Raw genomic sequence first — 16,042 nt, 5'->3', positions numbered from 1 at the left:
ACTTTTCCCTTCATTTTCCCTCCCCCAAAATTGTGCATCTCGTATAACATATATAAAATTTGTGAAATAGTCCACAATCAAAATATATATATACTACTCGTTTTTTTTTTTTAAATTTTGTATCAATATATTTTTTTAATATAAAAGAAAGTTATCATAAACTTCAGTACTTGATAAGTTGAAAAGTACATATGTATATATCATAGCGACACAAAATAATATATGTATATGGTGTGTGTCGTAAAATTAAAATCAAGATAGCCAGCTATCATAAGATCTAAAGCATTTAAATTTGATTTTTTTTTTTATAATTTTTGTCAAGGAGGGGGAAAAAAAAGGTTGTTGAAACAGGAAATAAACAAGAAGAAAAAGCTTATACTCAATGAACTTAGAAAAAAGGAGTAGAAAATACTTGAAGCTGGAGATTTAGTTGATCTGTGTTGCGACAAAATGTTTTGTTTTCATTATGTACCAGAACCATTCAAATATTGCCACTTGGTTAATTCGTTTACTTTCAGAGAAGCAAAATTATTGATCTTCCAATGGATGAAGCTTGATTTCTAAAAATATATGTGAACTTGTTGATGATTTTAAATGCTTTGGCAATTGAAAGCATTTTATTTTTAATCTTTAATATTTTTAACAAACTACCTGAAACTTGAGATATATGTGTGTGTGTGTGTAGAACAAAATATTATTGCATAAAAGCACTTATCATTTTCCTGAGAAAAAAAAAAAAAAAGGAAGAAGAAATATTAGTGATTGATCAGATAATCTCTAACCCATATGTTACCTTCAAAAACATTATTATTAGATTCAAAACAGATTTTTACACCTAAGCCAATTAGCCAAAACTCCAATTCCCCAAAATTTCTCCAATCAAATTCAATATGAAACAAATGAGCTCAACCAGCCGTTAGATCAACTTTTGTCACTATTCTTGAGTGTCAAAATCCATAAATAGACAAAACAGGAGCCAGCCTATGCCACCTCTTCCTTCTTTTATATCAAAATGAGACTAATGAGACGCACACAGGCCACAGCAATTAATTATTCTCTTGTATAAATAAATATAAAACTTTATGATAAACAGTAATTTCCTCAGACCAATCAGCAAACGCAAAACGTCTCTCTTACAGAAAAAAAAACACCTATAAGAGAAGAGAGACCAGTCTCTGATCACTTATAGTTTCTGTTCTTGTCCTCTGCATGAAACACAGTTTGTTACTGTTGCAATGAAGTACATTAGAACCAATAGCTTGAAGCGTTTGTTCTCTTTAAAACGGCGCAGCTTTGATGGGGATAATGCAGCTGTAAGTCCAAATGGTTTCACTGAAGAAAGCTTAGAGAATGTTGTTGTTGCTTGCGAATCAGAGACTACAAAGCCAACTTGGAGGTGCTTCTCATTTGAAGAAATATCCATTGCTACAAATGCTTTCAGCTCCGGTTTGCTTCACAATCTTTCAACAAAGTTAATGTCTTTGGCTTGTTTTTGTTCCATTGTTCCGTTAAAGTTTTGATTTTGGTATCTGGGATTTCGTTTTTCTTTTTTTCTTTTTTTGTAGAGAATTTAGTGGGCAGAGGAGGATATGCTGAGGTTTATAAAGGAGTGTTACAAGATGGCGAGGAGATTGCAGTGAAGAGATTAACAAAAGTTGTTACTGATGATAGAAAAGAGAAGGAATTTTTAACTGAGATTGGAACAATTGGCCATGTTTGTCACCCAAATGTGTTGTCACTTTTGGGATGTTGTGTTGACAATGGCCTTTATCTCATTTTCCAATTCTCCTCTAGAGGCTCTGTTGCTTCACTTTTCCATGGTACAAAACTTGTATTTGATGTTTCATTTCTATCATCTTTTTTAATGTTTCCCCTCTCAGTTTGGAGTTTGTTAGTCATTTGAATGGTGCCCGACTGCAGATGTGAATTCGCCAGCAGTTGAATGGAAAGTAAGGCATAAGATTGCAGTTGGTACTGCTAGAGGCTTGCATTATTTGCACAAGGGATGTCAAAGAAGGATTATTCATCGAGACATCAAGTCTTCAAATATTCTGCTCACCGCAGATTTTGAACCACAGGTTTGTTTCTGGAATCATATTTTTTTATTTTCCCTCTTTTTTGTTTTCATCAAATTGTTGTTGATTCAAGTGTTCTTTGATCATTTTTGTTTCCAGATATCTGATTTTGGATTGGCAAAATGGCTTCCATCCCAGTGGACTCATCACTCAATTGCTCCAATTGAAGGCACATTTGGGTATTTTAAAAACTCTCCACACAAAATTGAGAATTGGACTATCTCTAAATGTGATTGTAATGGATAGAAATTAATTAACTTTTTTTCCCCTTTTGCAGGCACTTGGCTCCCGAGTACTTTATGCATGGAATTGTGGATGAGAAGACGGATGTGTTTGCATTCGGAGTCTTTCTACTCGAAATCATTTCAGGGCGGAAACCAGTTGATGGGTCACACCAAAGCTTGCACAGCTGGGTATACTGCCAATCATTTTATATATATATATATTATTTGCAACTTGTTTTACTTTGCTTAAGAAAATGTCATCAGTCACCCTGTTCATTAGGCAGTCTCACGTTGGTAGCTTCTAGTGCTGAGCGAAACAATAAAGACTTCGTAATTTTGTACAGTGTACTTGTTGGTTTCAATTATTAATTGTTTAACTTATAAATCAAGCAGGCTAAACCAATATTGAACCAAGGGGAAATTGAAAAGCTGGTAGATCCAAGGCTTCAAGGGGCCTACGATGTTACGCAGCTGAATAGACTTGCATTTGCAGCATCTCTCTGCATTCGGGCGTCTCCAACGTGGCGCCCTACCATGAGTGAGGTAGGCCACAACAGCTCAGCTCCATTTCAATTGTGCATATCATTCACCAATAATTCATATTCATGGTCCATTGAAGAAGTAGCTTCTTTGTGCCCATTTTGTTGTTGATGACTAGGTTTCAAGTTATTACAACATTGAAAACAGAGATAGATGAGTAACAAACATATACTATCTCATATTTATGGAATGATTTTATTGTTGTATAGGACATGTAACTACCCATAATTTATTGTGTACATTGTATTTACTTAATTTTTTTTTTCACTTCATTTCCCACCTTTTAAAAACATTTTCGATAATGAACTTAAAAGAGTTTAACGACAGATTCATTGACGATATTGTACAAGTGGCCCTTTTTAGGATGATTAAAATGTATTGCTTTCCTTCTGAAATAGTGAATTAAAACAAACAAACCACCCTTGTGTGTATTTTTCAAATTTTGATGATAAGGCTCATTATATCATAATAATTTATGTGTCGTGTAAATGATGAATACAATCGATGCCTTTTAGTTGACTGGCTGCGTGACTAATTAACAGCATATATGCATGCATACGGCATCAATTTTTGGAATTTATAATCACCAAATTTCCCGATATAATATTGAATCTTCTCAGCTGATATGTACTTGATTTGGTAGATTGCCTGTTTTACGACTTTTGCATATCATTTTCACCGGTTAATTAGGACGGGGGACTGCTACATGCAAACTTAGATTTAGTCTTTTTTTTCAGGTTGGTGGTGGTTCAATTCGTGTAAATATTCAGAGGATTTTCAAGCCTACCTAACCTAAATCTTTAAGGCTTAAGCAAAAAAGTTGACAGTAAAATTTGGTGCTCTCATGTGATTAGAAGATCAGAATATGATTAATCATCAAAATGATAGTGAAATGGGGTCCTAAATTTGACTCACTATTCTAATATCATGATTATCCATATACAAGATGTTGTCTTGATGATATTTAATTAGTTGGAAAGCTGTGATTCATGCAACAGCTGAAGCAACTGCAATTAAAATTGTGTCGCATTTTTGTTTTTTTAAAATGTCAAATGGACATTTAAGAAGGCACTATGTCACCCACTGCATGTGCTGATATACAAGTCTACCCAGAAAAGTGCTGATCAAAACATGTAATTAATTAAGCTGGTGGGCCTCGTGTTTCTCTTCTTATGAACATTTTTGTCCCATATCATGTTTTGCTCTCTTAATTAAGTTGAAAAAGCAAGTAATAAAGCAGCTGTTAGTTGTGTCTGATTAATAATCTTTCGTGCTATTTGACTAGGTATTGGAAGTAATGCTCGAAGGTGATCAGATAGATAAAGAGAGGTGGAAAATGCCGGAGGAAGAAGAAGAAGATCAAGAAGAGTTCTGGGGATTTGATGATCTCGAATACGAATGTGACAGTTCCTTCTCAGTTTCTCCTCAAGATTCAATCTCCACTGGCAGTTCTTAGAGCTATGCTTTGGTCAGTGAGGTGATTAAGCAAATCAAGATCATAATCATAATCCTAATCCCAATCGCCCCGTTTTGTCGACGTGTAAATATAGAATATGATCACAAGATTATTATTACTTGTATGTAATTAATTAAATCAGCACAACTTAATTTTCACTCTAATTAATCAAAGTCTCTCTCTCTCTCTCTCTCTCTCTCTCTCTCTATATATATATATATATAAGATCAAGTTTTGCTCATTGAAGCTGTGAATATGATTGCTGATTAGACTCCGTATAATATGATATAAACCCCATTGGCTTCGGACAACTCATCAAAACCAAAATATGTGTTTGTTGCAGATGATGGGAAAATGTGAAATGCAGGCGGGGCAAAAAGTAGTTTCGGGTATTGATTAAATAATCGATAATCTTGTGATATATCGGCAATGCAGCATTGATAGAGTGCGGGTCCAATACTAACAGGTGTCTATTATGAACAATTTAAGATGATGGCAAAGTTCCAGAGCGCATAATTTTTTTTTTTATAACAAAATTGGGTATATTGATTCAAGTAATTTTATTGGCTATTCAAAATTCCGTGGTCGGCTGTTACCTCCTCATCTTATTCTCACATTGGATGTTCAAGTTTCTGATGTGCTTCTATTAATATATTTGCCGGAGAAAATTTATCCCTCAGCGGAGGTCTTAATAATAGATCTCTAACTAGTCAGTGTTAACTATAGAAAAAAGTTACAGTAAAAATTGATCATAGAGAGGACGAAATTAAAATTAAGAGTCGGAATAAAAAATAGACTCGATCTAAATAGGTCTTAATAAATTTCTAAATAATAAGTGTTAACTATGAAAAAAAGAATTCTCTCAAAACAATTTTCATAATTCTTTTATGGTGATAAAAGAACAATGGTGATTGTTCAAGCAAAATTTGGCACGGAAGCCATCGTCATATGAAAACAACTAACGCCCCGACATTAAAAGTTTAATAATGTGATGTTTGATAATGCTGGATGGAGAATGAAACATGAAAATGAAGTTGATTATTAATACTCGTCGTTGGGGCGTGCTCTAATTGATGTGATGTGACCACATAGTCGGCAAGCTGCAGCAGCCATGTAATTTAAATTTCACATGAATCCGAATTTGAAATCTAATTTTCAAACTGTTACTAATCAAAACCTCAAAATAATTGAGTAATTTATTCTACTTAATTAATTTGAGACTGAAAAAGAAACTGTCCCAGGATCTTTTTGAAAATCGGTATTGATAGTCACATTGTGAAGCTGTTTCTGCCGGTTGTGTTTTGGTTCTGCTCCAAATATCTTCACATTTTTTTAATATTGATTACACATTATATTACTGTATTACACAAATATTTACAACTGTTATTAGAACAAATATTGCACTGATATTTATAATCAGATATATAGCTGAGACTTATATTATTACATTAATTCTATAAAGTACATGTTTAGACATATGACCCTTACAGAGGAGAATGTCTCTGCTCTACTTATAATTCGCAAGGGAGAAAGACTTACAAATTAACTCCACTTAATTTTTTTTCTTAATTAAAAGAGGTTGAGCGTATAGAGACTCGAACCACTACACTCATAGTTCTGCTTAACTTTGAGAGTAGTGGTTCACCACGGGGCCAAAAACCAAGTGGCTTATGCTTCACATTTATTGATAAGATGATAATTGGTTTTTTTTTTTCCATTATTTTAATCCAAAAAACCAATATTTAACTATTGTTCAATCATACAAAATTTCAAATTGAGTAACACTTACAGACTCACTGTCCTATTTTATAATTGTTATTATATTATTATTAGCCAAGACAAAGTTCTTCGACAAGGATTCTATATTTATACTATATTTATCAACAACATAAATTGTGATGCTGCAATATGACTTTTATTTATACATACATTACATTGTGCAAATAACACGTGGCCGTTGATGAACAGGTAGTCTTGCCTTTGCGTAATTATAGTGTGGGTCGGCAAATATATATATATATATATATATATATATATATGGATGCTTCAAAATGATGAACAAAACTACGTATTATATCGGGTCACATAATGTGTGTTAGTTGAACAGTATGAGACACTTTTAAAAAAATAAAATCCTATTTATTTAAGTATTAATAATTAATTAAAAAGTGCTTTCTTTTATAATTAATTAATGGGTTGAAGTTTGTTTTAACTTATAAAATAGACTTTTTGAGGGAACTGGTAGTGCAACGACAATGACAAAGGCGTGGCATTTCCAGAAGGCCTAGCATATTAAAAAACAAAATTTAAAAAGGAAGAAGAAGAAGATTACATAATTAAGAATAGTTAATTGTACTGATAAGTTTTGTAACTACTGCACTATGTTTTAGGAAATTTGGGTTTTCGTAAGTTGATTGGAATAAATTAAAGATGTTTGCATAATCTAAAGCTTTTTTTTTTTAAATTTAAAAAAAAAATTGGAATTTTTAATAAGAAAAAAAATCATGGAATGTTTTAGAAGCAGAGCACTTGCAGAAGCATGAATTGGAGGTAGGTAGCTCCTTACCGACTCCCTTATGTTTTAGGCAGATGCCAATGAAATTTAGCGCCATTGCATATTAGGTTTAAGAACTGAGATTCTATTTTGGACAGCTTTCTAGCTGAGCAATAATTTAATCAGGTAACCAGTAGTTACTAAAAATTTATTAAGAGATATATTTTCATCACTCTATTGAGACCTTTTTTTTTAAATAATAATATTATTGTTGAGTCTTTATTTATCAGTGAAACTCTAAAAAGTTTCAGAATGGATATCTTGGTTAGTAGAGCTTTTTATGGTGGATTTAATTAGAAGAACAATAAATTTAATTTTGGGTAAAATGAGAGGGTTAAAGGCTTTTTTTTTATAAAAAAAGTCTTTTTAATACTCTTAGAGCAGTTTAGCTAACAGTTATGGGAATGGTGATAATATTTTATCTCGTCTGATATCGAAGTCAAAACTTCTGACCTACGAACTCTCGTGCTAAAATGAGATCTAAATATAATTCTCTTCAGGACCACTAGGCAACAAACAAGAAGTACACGTACAAGAGGGGGAAGTGTTGACTTTCATAATAAGAACAGAAAGGCTATCCTCTTCCTGTGGTGATATTAAATATAAAATAAACCTAATTTAAGCTAATCACGCTAGGAGATAGAATTGATAATATTTGAACAGGCATGCATTTGGGCAAATACAACAGGGCTGCAGCAGATGGGCGGTTAATATAATGCAGGGTAAACCACTCTCTCTTTGACCACAAAATGTTAATGGTTTTTTTTTTAAAGTTGAATGCAACAGATTCGATTGCAAAGTAATAGTTTATCATGCACGCACAGCAGCATACTATCAGGACTGTTGTTGTGTTTGGTTTTCAATAAATCTACCTCTTTCTGGACAACTAGCAAGGTTTCGTTTTGTTTATGCAAAAGTCTGTTTTTGGATTATAACATGAGAGTGCGAAGCAAGCTAATAATCATCAGTTGAATGGAATGGTTTTTGCATAGAAATAGAGCTCTAGGGCCTAGGTCGGGTCAACTTGCGGATTGGTGCCCTTAGAACAATATTTCAATTCTCTATGGGAGTTGAGACATGCATGGCTCTTGTGCAAGGCAACGCACTTTGAGCCTGCTTTACAAAAAATTCAATGTAATTCAGAAAGTATCCAATACAAAGATGAATCTACGTCCCCTTCAGAAGCAACTTTGTCAATAAGTTTCAAGAGTTGGTACAAAGCTTTTTCGCACATACTATTGCAAGATACTAAAGCGTAAATACAAAATTTTTCCTTAGCGAATAGACCTACCTCCTGAACATTGTAAGTGGAAGAAAATGATCCCTACCAAAATTTCAGAAGCCATAATGCAGGCTCTCTTTGATTTGAATACAGCTGCCATCTCAAAATCGCCAATTTGAGATCAAATGCATCTAGTTTTTCCCTTTTAGGGCCTGATAACTCGGTGGTTGCAATCAAACCATGCAGCTTCTTTGTCTTCTTACATGTGTTGAATGAATAGTGGGTCTCCTGGCGCGTCACGCAGGATTAGCATAAAGAACATTTGTGTTTAATTCTCACTCCAGAGCAGCAGTCCTCTTCTCCAACAATGACTCCAAAAATGCCGAACACAATTTGGTTAGAGGAGGAAGGTTATGAGATGATCCACTGAATATGGTCTCCCAAGGTTTCTCAGATGGGACAGATGGGGCCCATAAGTCCTGGTTTCTCTTCAGCTTAAACTCTGGTAGTTCACCGTAAATAGATGCGTAGCCAAATTGCCCTGTTACGAAAATAAAAGAAATAAAAACATAAGAAACAGAAAAGGGAAGAGAACAAAGACCAATTCAAGGAGCTTAAAGTTTATTACGTGTAAAATAAAGTACAACAGAAAGACGTACCTTTTTCTTCATGTGTCAGACGATCCCCCCAGTGGATTTTGCTAAGCTCATGTACTTCTTTGCCATATGGGTCAAAGAGGACATACTCATGATCCCCATTTACGTATGCAAGCAATGTTTGAGGTGCTTTTCCATCTGAGATATTCTCGTATGTAAATGATGGGTTAGCTTTAAGAAAAGCAAGGGCCCCTCCCTTGGCCTGTAATAAAAGAGTAAATGAAAAGATTAAAACATCATTCCGCTTAGGTCAACATAATCATGAGTTATCTGTGCATCCACACTTCTGCACATGTTATTTTCTTCATCTATTAATCAGGTTTTTTTTTTTTTGCTTTAAGCAAATATACAAGAATGGAAGAGGCTCATCTGGAACTTTACAATTTTATTGCAGGATATTAAACTCCACTCGGCTTGCATAAAAGAGCCACATATGGCTGCTTGCTTAAATGATTATAGAGAACATCACAAGTTTGCTCATTCTTCTCTTCTTCATATTCATTTCCATCATGCATTTGTCGCCAATTAACTTATCAATATATTGGTACACTTTAAAGATACACTCAGTACATCTCACAAAAGACTATCAGGAAAATAAAACATTAAAATGCAATGCAATCGTTTATGTTAAATGATATATGATCAATTTTATTAGAAGGAGAAATTGACTTTAGTTGATTCCAAAAATATCAGGGGCTAGAGACGTGTCATACCTTCCTGGCAGACCAGCTTGCCACTGGAACAGGATCCACTGCATTGAAAAGTAAGATTACCCCATCTCTTCCTTGAAATGTTGTTCCGTTGGCCTCCTTGCAATTAGACGATTCAGGAAGAAGCGCAAGGGCTGCAAAAGATGACATATCTACTGCACAGGCTACAGCTGCACAATATTTTACATAACACTAAGTCAAATACCTTGAAAGCATAGCATCAAATTTGAACCATGACACTTAAGAATGGTCTACGAGCAAAAGGAAGGAATTTTCATTTAAGAATACAGTCAAACACACTTTTAATCTAGTATATGGATCTCTATTTTTAATCGATAATATTAAGAACAGCACCATAACAACACCCACAAGATTGGAGAGAAAGGGGGGGATGAGCGGTTTCACCTTCTACATGAAGCAAGTATGACCAAGATATAGACAGTTTTGACATATTCCAAACAGAGAGTTGTGGTTTTGAACCCCAAGATGTAGCCACAAGATACTCTGAACTTCCAACAAATGACATGTTCATAATTGGCTGTAAGATTGAATAAAATAGTCAAGTTATGAAATTAACAATGCAAATAAGAAAGAGAAGAAAAAGGAAAAAAAAACAATTCATTCATTATTGCAGTAGCCATGGTGGAAAGCCACATTATGTTACCTAATATGCAGGTACTCAAGTGGTTCTTATTCCATAGTCCCTTTGTGCTATTAACTTAGAAGCTATTAGTTTATGCACTTTGAAGTTGTAATTTTTGTATTCCTTTATTTTTAATCTCACTTAATAGTTTTGTGCACAATATTTAGGTCGTGCTCCATCACACAGTTCCATAGAACCAGATAAGGAAATCAGAAGCAACCTGCTGTTATTAAATTTTCAGCATCCGACTACTAGCATGACTCCATCAACCCACTTTGTCTCCAAGGGGTTAACCTAGTTAGATCTCTTGCAATAGAACTAGATGTCTACAAACCGAATTCTCTTCATTCCGACTTTGACCAGGGTAATAAACTTGTGTTTATGCTTCAGAAAGGGGTAGGGTAGGCTATGAAGTAATTAAAAAATTAGAAAAGGAAAAGAGATGGGCTCGATTTAAAAAATCACCATGAGAGTCTCTCCAATTACAGCAACAAGAACATTCCTATCAGGGTCCCATAATGTAATTACAGTTTCTGCTGCAACAGCGAGAACAGAACCATCGGCAGAAAATGCGGCTGCTGTCATCGCCTTTTTTCTACAAGGTGAAATTAAATTAATCAGAATGACCAAAAGCCGCAAGTGTCAATCCCCAAGTTACAGGCATCATGCAAAATAAAATTTAGATAAACATGTTAATATTGTGGTATTCCATTTTGAAGAGCTCCCTTTTTCATGTTAAATTTTAGCACAATTCAAGCAGGTTCCGTAGGAGCATTTCATCAAAATTGAAGGGAAAAAATCTTAGCACAATTCAAAATGACCATAATTCTCAACTTACCACAAAAGATACTAAGAAAGATGACATTCTCAAGCCAATTTGAAGGGTACTTCTCCCCCCCCCCCCCCCCCCAAAAAAAAAGCAATTCATACATAGAAATGTTTTCCTTCTACTTTTATTTTTAAATTCATTTTTTCTGGTTATTTTTAAGTACCATATTGTCTGTCTCTTAGCAGACTATTTACAATTTTTTTTGGTGCAAACTAACGCGGCATAACATGATTGATTGAATTAAAATATAAAATAATATTAATAAATAATGTGAATAAAATTCAGCCAATTATGCTATGCCACATCAGTTTGTACAAAAATTTTGTACCTGTATCATTACCTAATGTTGAAAATCAATTTTCTGACAAGGAAAGTATACCAACAACCACTGCAAAAGAAAATAAAGCAAAATCATACTTATATGAGCCAACAGCATGGCAACTCCAGCCAGAACTCTGGAGATCTTTCTGCTGCAATTCATCATTGCAAATCCAAACCTGACACATCAGAAAAATAACTGAGTAAACTATCTGAGAAAATAAGGAACTCAAGACTAAAATTCCAGCCACCAAGATCACCTTGAAGTCCCCACCATAAGAAGAGCTAACAGCTGCACGACGATTAGGATGAAAAGCAACTGCAGAAATGCCTGCATCCCTATACAACAACAAATTAGATTAATCATCGCTGCCAGACACAAAGGTTAAAAAACATGCTATAACTACCTACAGAACATTTCAAATATTTCTCATTGAGTTCCTCAGTAATTAAGCAAGGGCCACACCTGTGAGGTTCGTAAACAATTGTAGACAGCGTGAATTCTTTATTTTGAGTCTCAGATACCCAGAATTTAAGACAAACAAGGCTTCCTATGCCCTCCTCAGCAAGCTTTATATCTACGGTACTCATCAAAGAACCATCTTGGGAGAGAGCAACTAAAGTTACTACTACCTGTAAACATCATGAAGAAATCAACTATAGTTTATTTGATAATATTTCAGTAATTGAATGTTATAAGATACAAATAAATACAATAACAATAAGATTAAAAATGAACTACCGTGACATCATCTCCAGGTTGATGGTTTCTCTCACAAACTTGAACCTGAAATGGGACATCCAGAAGCTTCACTAACTAGCATTTGATAGACAGAATCATTATGTATGGTAAATTTAAGTCCTAATTAAGTATATTTTTGTGAATGCTAAATGCTGTAATCAAGATGGTTCCACAATGCATTTGATTGCATAAAAGTTAAAAACAAAACCCCAGGAAAAATCAACCTATTCCCAATTACTAGCAAATGAAAATATCCATACCAATAACCAAAGCAGAGAAGCCATCCCCAAAACAAGCACCATGAATAGTTTTCTTAACTATAAACATATTAAATATTGGACAAAAGCCCCCAAAGCATAAAGTACAGGATGTCGTTGTGAAATTATTAAATTACATATCAAGTAACAACTTCAAATGCCCACCTCAGAAATCCCACGATCATCAAGCAGACTGTAAAACTGGATGCAATAATTCTCTGCCCGCAAGGCAACCAACCCACCATCATGATTGAAGGCAATGTCACGACATAAGCCTTTATACTCCTCAGGCAATGGACAAGGAAGCTGAAAAATGCAGAATATAATTGTTTAGAAAGCAAGAGGTTTTATTTTCTATGTCAAACAGAAAAATAAAACATGAATACACATTGCAAGAAAAGCACAAGCGGAAAGCATTGAAAGCTGTAGAAAAATGAAAGTTGCATTTTCACAGCATAACTACATATAATATGTTTTAGAACGTAGCATAAACAAAACATTACTATATGTACGGAGTTCATGAATCACTGCTGAGACTGAACCGGTAATACTCCTAGAAAGTTGTTATAAGGCTTGACTCATCGGCAGGCAGTCACAGATCAACTCAAGCAAAAAGATATTTGGTAGAAATTCTCATCAAACATATGCCTCACAGGCCAAGGCTGGCAGTCAACAATGTGCTTTCAGCACGTTGTTGTGCATGAGCCACGAGGATGTCAAAAATTTCATTATGAATCAGCCTAAACCAACATAATTTTAAATCATCTCAAGATGTTAAAACTAAAGAGATATTTTTTCAAGCATATCTTCAACAAGCTCAGAACAAACCTTAATCCCTGAAATGGACCTTAGTCTCTCCATTGAAGGCATCTTTAGCAGATGAACCTGATTATCTGCACATGATATCTGAAGAACCTTATGTTAGTAAAAATTTGATAAATTTTAGGTTCTGTACAACAGAGAAAAATGAATGAAACACATTTTCAAGTTCTTGCACACAAATGCTACTTACAGAGGACAGAGAAGGATCTGGAGATTCTGTAAAATATAGAAGTGGAGACCCAATTCGAGGCAAAAATTTCTTCTTCCCTGTGTCAAGCTGCCAGACCACAAGAACTCCTTCCTTTCCACCTAAATGCTAACAGAACTTGAGAGTCATAAAAAAAGGAAAAATACTTGAAACACAAATAAATGAACCTTTTTGTTTTGCAACATATATAATATATATTAGTTTTGCAACTATCTAATATATACGCTGGTCTACACAATTACTGTTGAGCTAGCATATTATGCAATTACGCTGCACAGAAGGCAAGGCCAACTTCATCTCAAAAAGATAAGCTTTATGTTTTAATAGTAACTGTTTCTTTTACCTGAATACAAATATGCTCCATCAGAAGAAAAAATGAGAACACTGACTTCAGAAGGGTGCCAATGCCATGTAGTGCATAAATCTGCATCATCATTGTCCCTCACCCCAGGCCTTTCTTCCTCATTATTCATCAAATTTAAATTCATTTTTTTGTCATTTGTAGCAAATGTTCTATCACCAAATCCTCTCCAGATTAAAATTCTTCCTGTCACATCACCTGCGGCTACAATTCTTTGAGTTGGATGGAAGGCAAGGACTGTCAACTTCTTTGTATGATGTAGGGTTATCTTCCTCATCACCACACGCTCGGCTTCTACATCAGGAACCTTCCATATTAAAAGCTTGCGCTGTTTCCGGATGCCAAAATATTTTCCTGATGAACTAATGGTTATGACCTGAGGTTCTTTCATCTGCCGTAGAAGGATGAAAACATATCAACTCTAACTCTTGGAAAAAGTTTGCATAATATGTACATACAAAATACCACTAGCAATCACTTCAACTAACATTCATAATAGTAGGTCAGTTAAGGTTGGCAATTCCTTCTTCACAAGGTTTCAGCAAATTTCATCTCATCTGGACCACCATGACCTTTCAAACAATATATTTTTCCTTTCTGAAAATAAAAATTCCATCAACACTATTATATTATCGACACAGTTAATATTCACGTCAACTTCCCAAGTTTATTATTGCTTAATCTCTTTTACAAACTTTAACTAACACCAAGGGAAATATCTGGAAGTTGAAGTTAGGCACCCCTAATGAAGGAACACTAATGCAAGTAGAGTTATTTTGTGATAACAAATTAGCCCATATAATATAAACAGATCTAACCACATATCTAGTAGTGTTGTAATAACTATAACTCATGAACAAGAATATTATAAAGAACTTTCAACAACAATTTGCACCTCAGCCAAAGTTACTCCACCAGCAAGACGAGACTCGGTCAAGTTACACTTGCAGATTCGTCCGTTCATAGTATTGGGCCTGGGCTCCTTTTTATGGGATTTTGTTGTTTCCCTTGTATCTTCAACAGACAAATAAGCAAAAAGTTTAGGTGGCTTCTCGTCGCTCTGAGCTGGTTGGCGTAATAAAGACGGAATCACCTGATAATCAAAACAATAACAATAATCAGCACTCACTTGAAATAACATTAGGGATGCTTTATAGAATAATTTCATAGAAAATATTTTCAGCAAAAGCACTCCAAAGCAGTTTCTAGATGGAAAAAAAAAAAACCGGGGCTATCGAGTGCTTCTCGAAAAAGCAGATTTTGTTACTTCAAACAAAAAATTTGACAATTCAATAGACTGCCAAATCCCCCCTCCCCGCTTACCATAGAGAAAATCGAAAATTTAACATCAATGGTCTTCAACAACTCTGGCACCGAAAAATCCCAATATTTAATCGTCCCATCGAGCGAAGCAGTCCAACAATAAGAAAGTATCTTAGTCGCAGGAGTCGACGCCGGTACCACTATCACCGTCGTCACAGGCGCCTTGTGACCCTCTAGTGACGAAATCTAACCCCAAAAATAAAAATTTACAATAAGAACTAGTCCTTGAAAACAATTATATCAACAAATAACGAAATTAAAGTACTTGTAAGCCGGTGGATGTGCTGAAGATAGAGACGGTATTGCTAGTGCAGACGAGAAGTCGCTTGACGTCGTTGGAGAATGCGGGAGGTGACGACACGTAGCTTCTGCCTCCTCTAATCATTTTAGAATTGACCGCCGGATACTCAGCGGTTCTGCAAAGGCCTGAGCTTCGAGCGACTGCAAAGATGAAACTCCGGCTTCTAGGTTTTCTTTCAATTAGAATATGTATTTTAATTGCTTTTAATTTAGAGATTATAAATTTGTTTTGGATACTTTGATGGCTCGAAGCTCGGAACGGGACTACTACTAGGGTTTTAGAGCTGACAACAAATAGGGTTTTCCTTGGAGAGAAGAGGGAAGAAATTCAACGAGTTCAACGGCGTCGTCTCGCATGTAGGATAATTTTGGAGTATTTATCATCTAGATCCCTAAACTTTTACATTTTTTTATGTGCTGACTTAACTTTTTAAGTATTCTCAATATGACCAAATCTATATTATTTTCATCAAGTAAAAGTTTGTCTTATTGAACATTTAGACCTCCAATGGAGAGCATGTACATTATTATTATTATTATTTTTTCAGTTTGTTCTGTCTGTCATGATCAACATCGTGCTTACGGCGCTAGTAAATGAGCTGGTAAATGATTCAAACTCAATAGGATGTAGGCATGGGCTCCAATTGTGTGGCCCGTTTAATTAGATGCGTACAATAACTCCATTAGGCCCATTCTGAAGGAGCAAAGTCTTAATCAAACCGAAAGCAAAAAGATTTCAATTCAATGTCATGTATAGTCAGTGGACACAGAAGTTGACAAATCAAGAAAAGATGGTCTAACG

At 34.8% G+C, this 16,042-nt stretch overlaps 2 protein-coding genes across 2 annotated transcripts; one reads left to right on the top strand and one right to left on the bottom strand.

The window, feature by feature from the left end:
- The first annotated feature begins 1,121 nt into the window (after positions 1-1,121).
- On the top strand, positions 1,122-4,448 carry LOC18056003 (probable receptor-like serine/threonine-protein kinase At5g57670). The gene is made up of 7 exons (XM_006453283.2): positions 1,122-1,446; positions 1,566-1,820; positions 1,921-2,078; positions 2,175-2,254; positions 2,353-2,488; positions 2,693-2,842; positions 4,125-4,448. Exons 1-7 carry the CDS (start codon positions 1,236-1,238, stop codon positions 4,293-4,295), a joined length of 1,161 nt encoding a protein of 386 aa, XP_006453346.1. The 5' UTR covers positions 1,122-1,235; the 3' UTR covers positions 4,296-4,448.
- A 3,569-nt stretch (positions 4,449-8,017) lies between these two features.
- LOC18056002 (WD repeat-containing protein 75) lies at positions 8,018-15,551 on the bottom strand. The gene is made up of 16 exons (XM_024177528.1): positions 15,206-15,551; positions 14,941-15,126; positions 14,513-14,710; positions 13,600-14,008; positions 13,239-13,357; positions 13,055-13,132; positions 12,392-12,532; positions 11,970-12,014; positions 11,694-11,860; positions 11,488-11,566; positions 11,327-11,406; positions 10,546-10,675; positions 9,843-9,975; positions 9,441-9,607; positions 8,731-8,929; positions 8,018-8,612 (listed from the first exon to the last, which is right to left on the bottom strand). Exons 1-16 carry the CDS (start codon positions 15,323-15,325, stop codon positions 8,407-8,409), a joined length of 2,457 nt encoding a protein of 818 aa, XP_024033296.1. The 5' UTR covers positions 15,326-15,551; the 3' UTR covers positions 8,018-8,406.
- Positions 15,552-16,042: the final 491 nt, after the last annotated feature.

Source organism: Citrus clementina, unplaced genomic scaffold (genome assembly GCF_000493195.1).
Source record: "Citrus clementina cultivar Clemenules unplaced genomic scaffold, Citrus_clementina_v1.0 scaffold_1, whole genome shotgun sequence".
NCBI lineage: Eukaryota > Viridiplantae > Streptophyta > Magnoliopsida > Sapindales > Rutaceae > Citrus > Citrus x clementina.
This window is presented reverse-complemented; position numbering and strand designations above follow the sequence as displayed.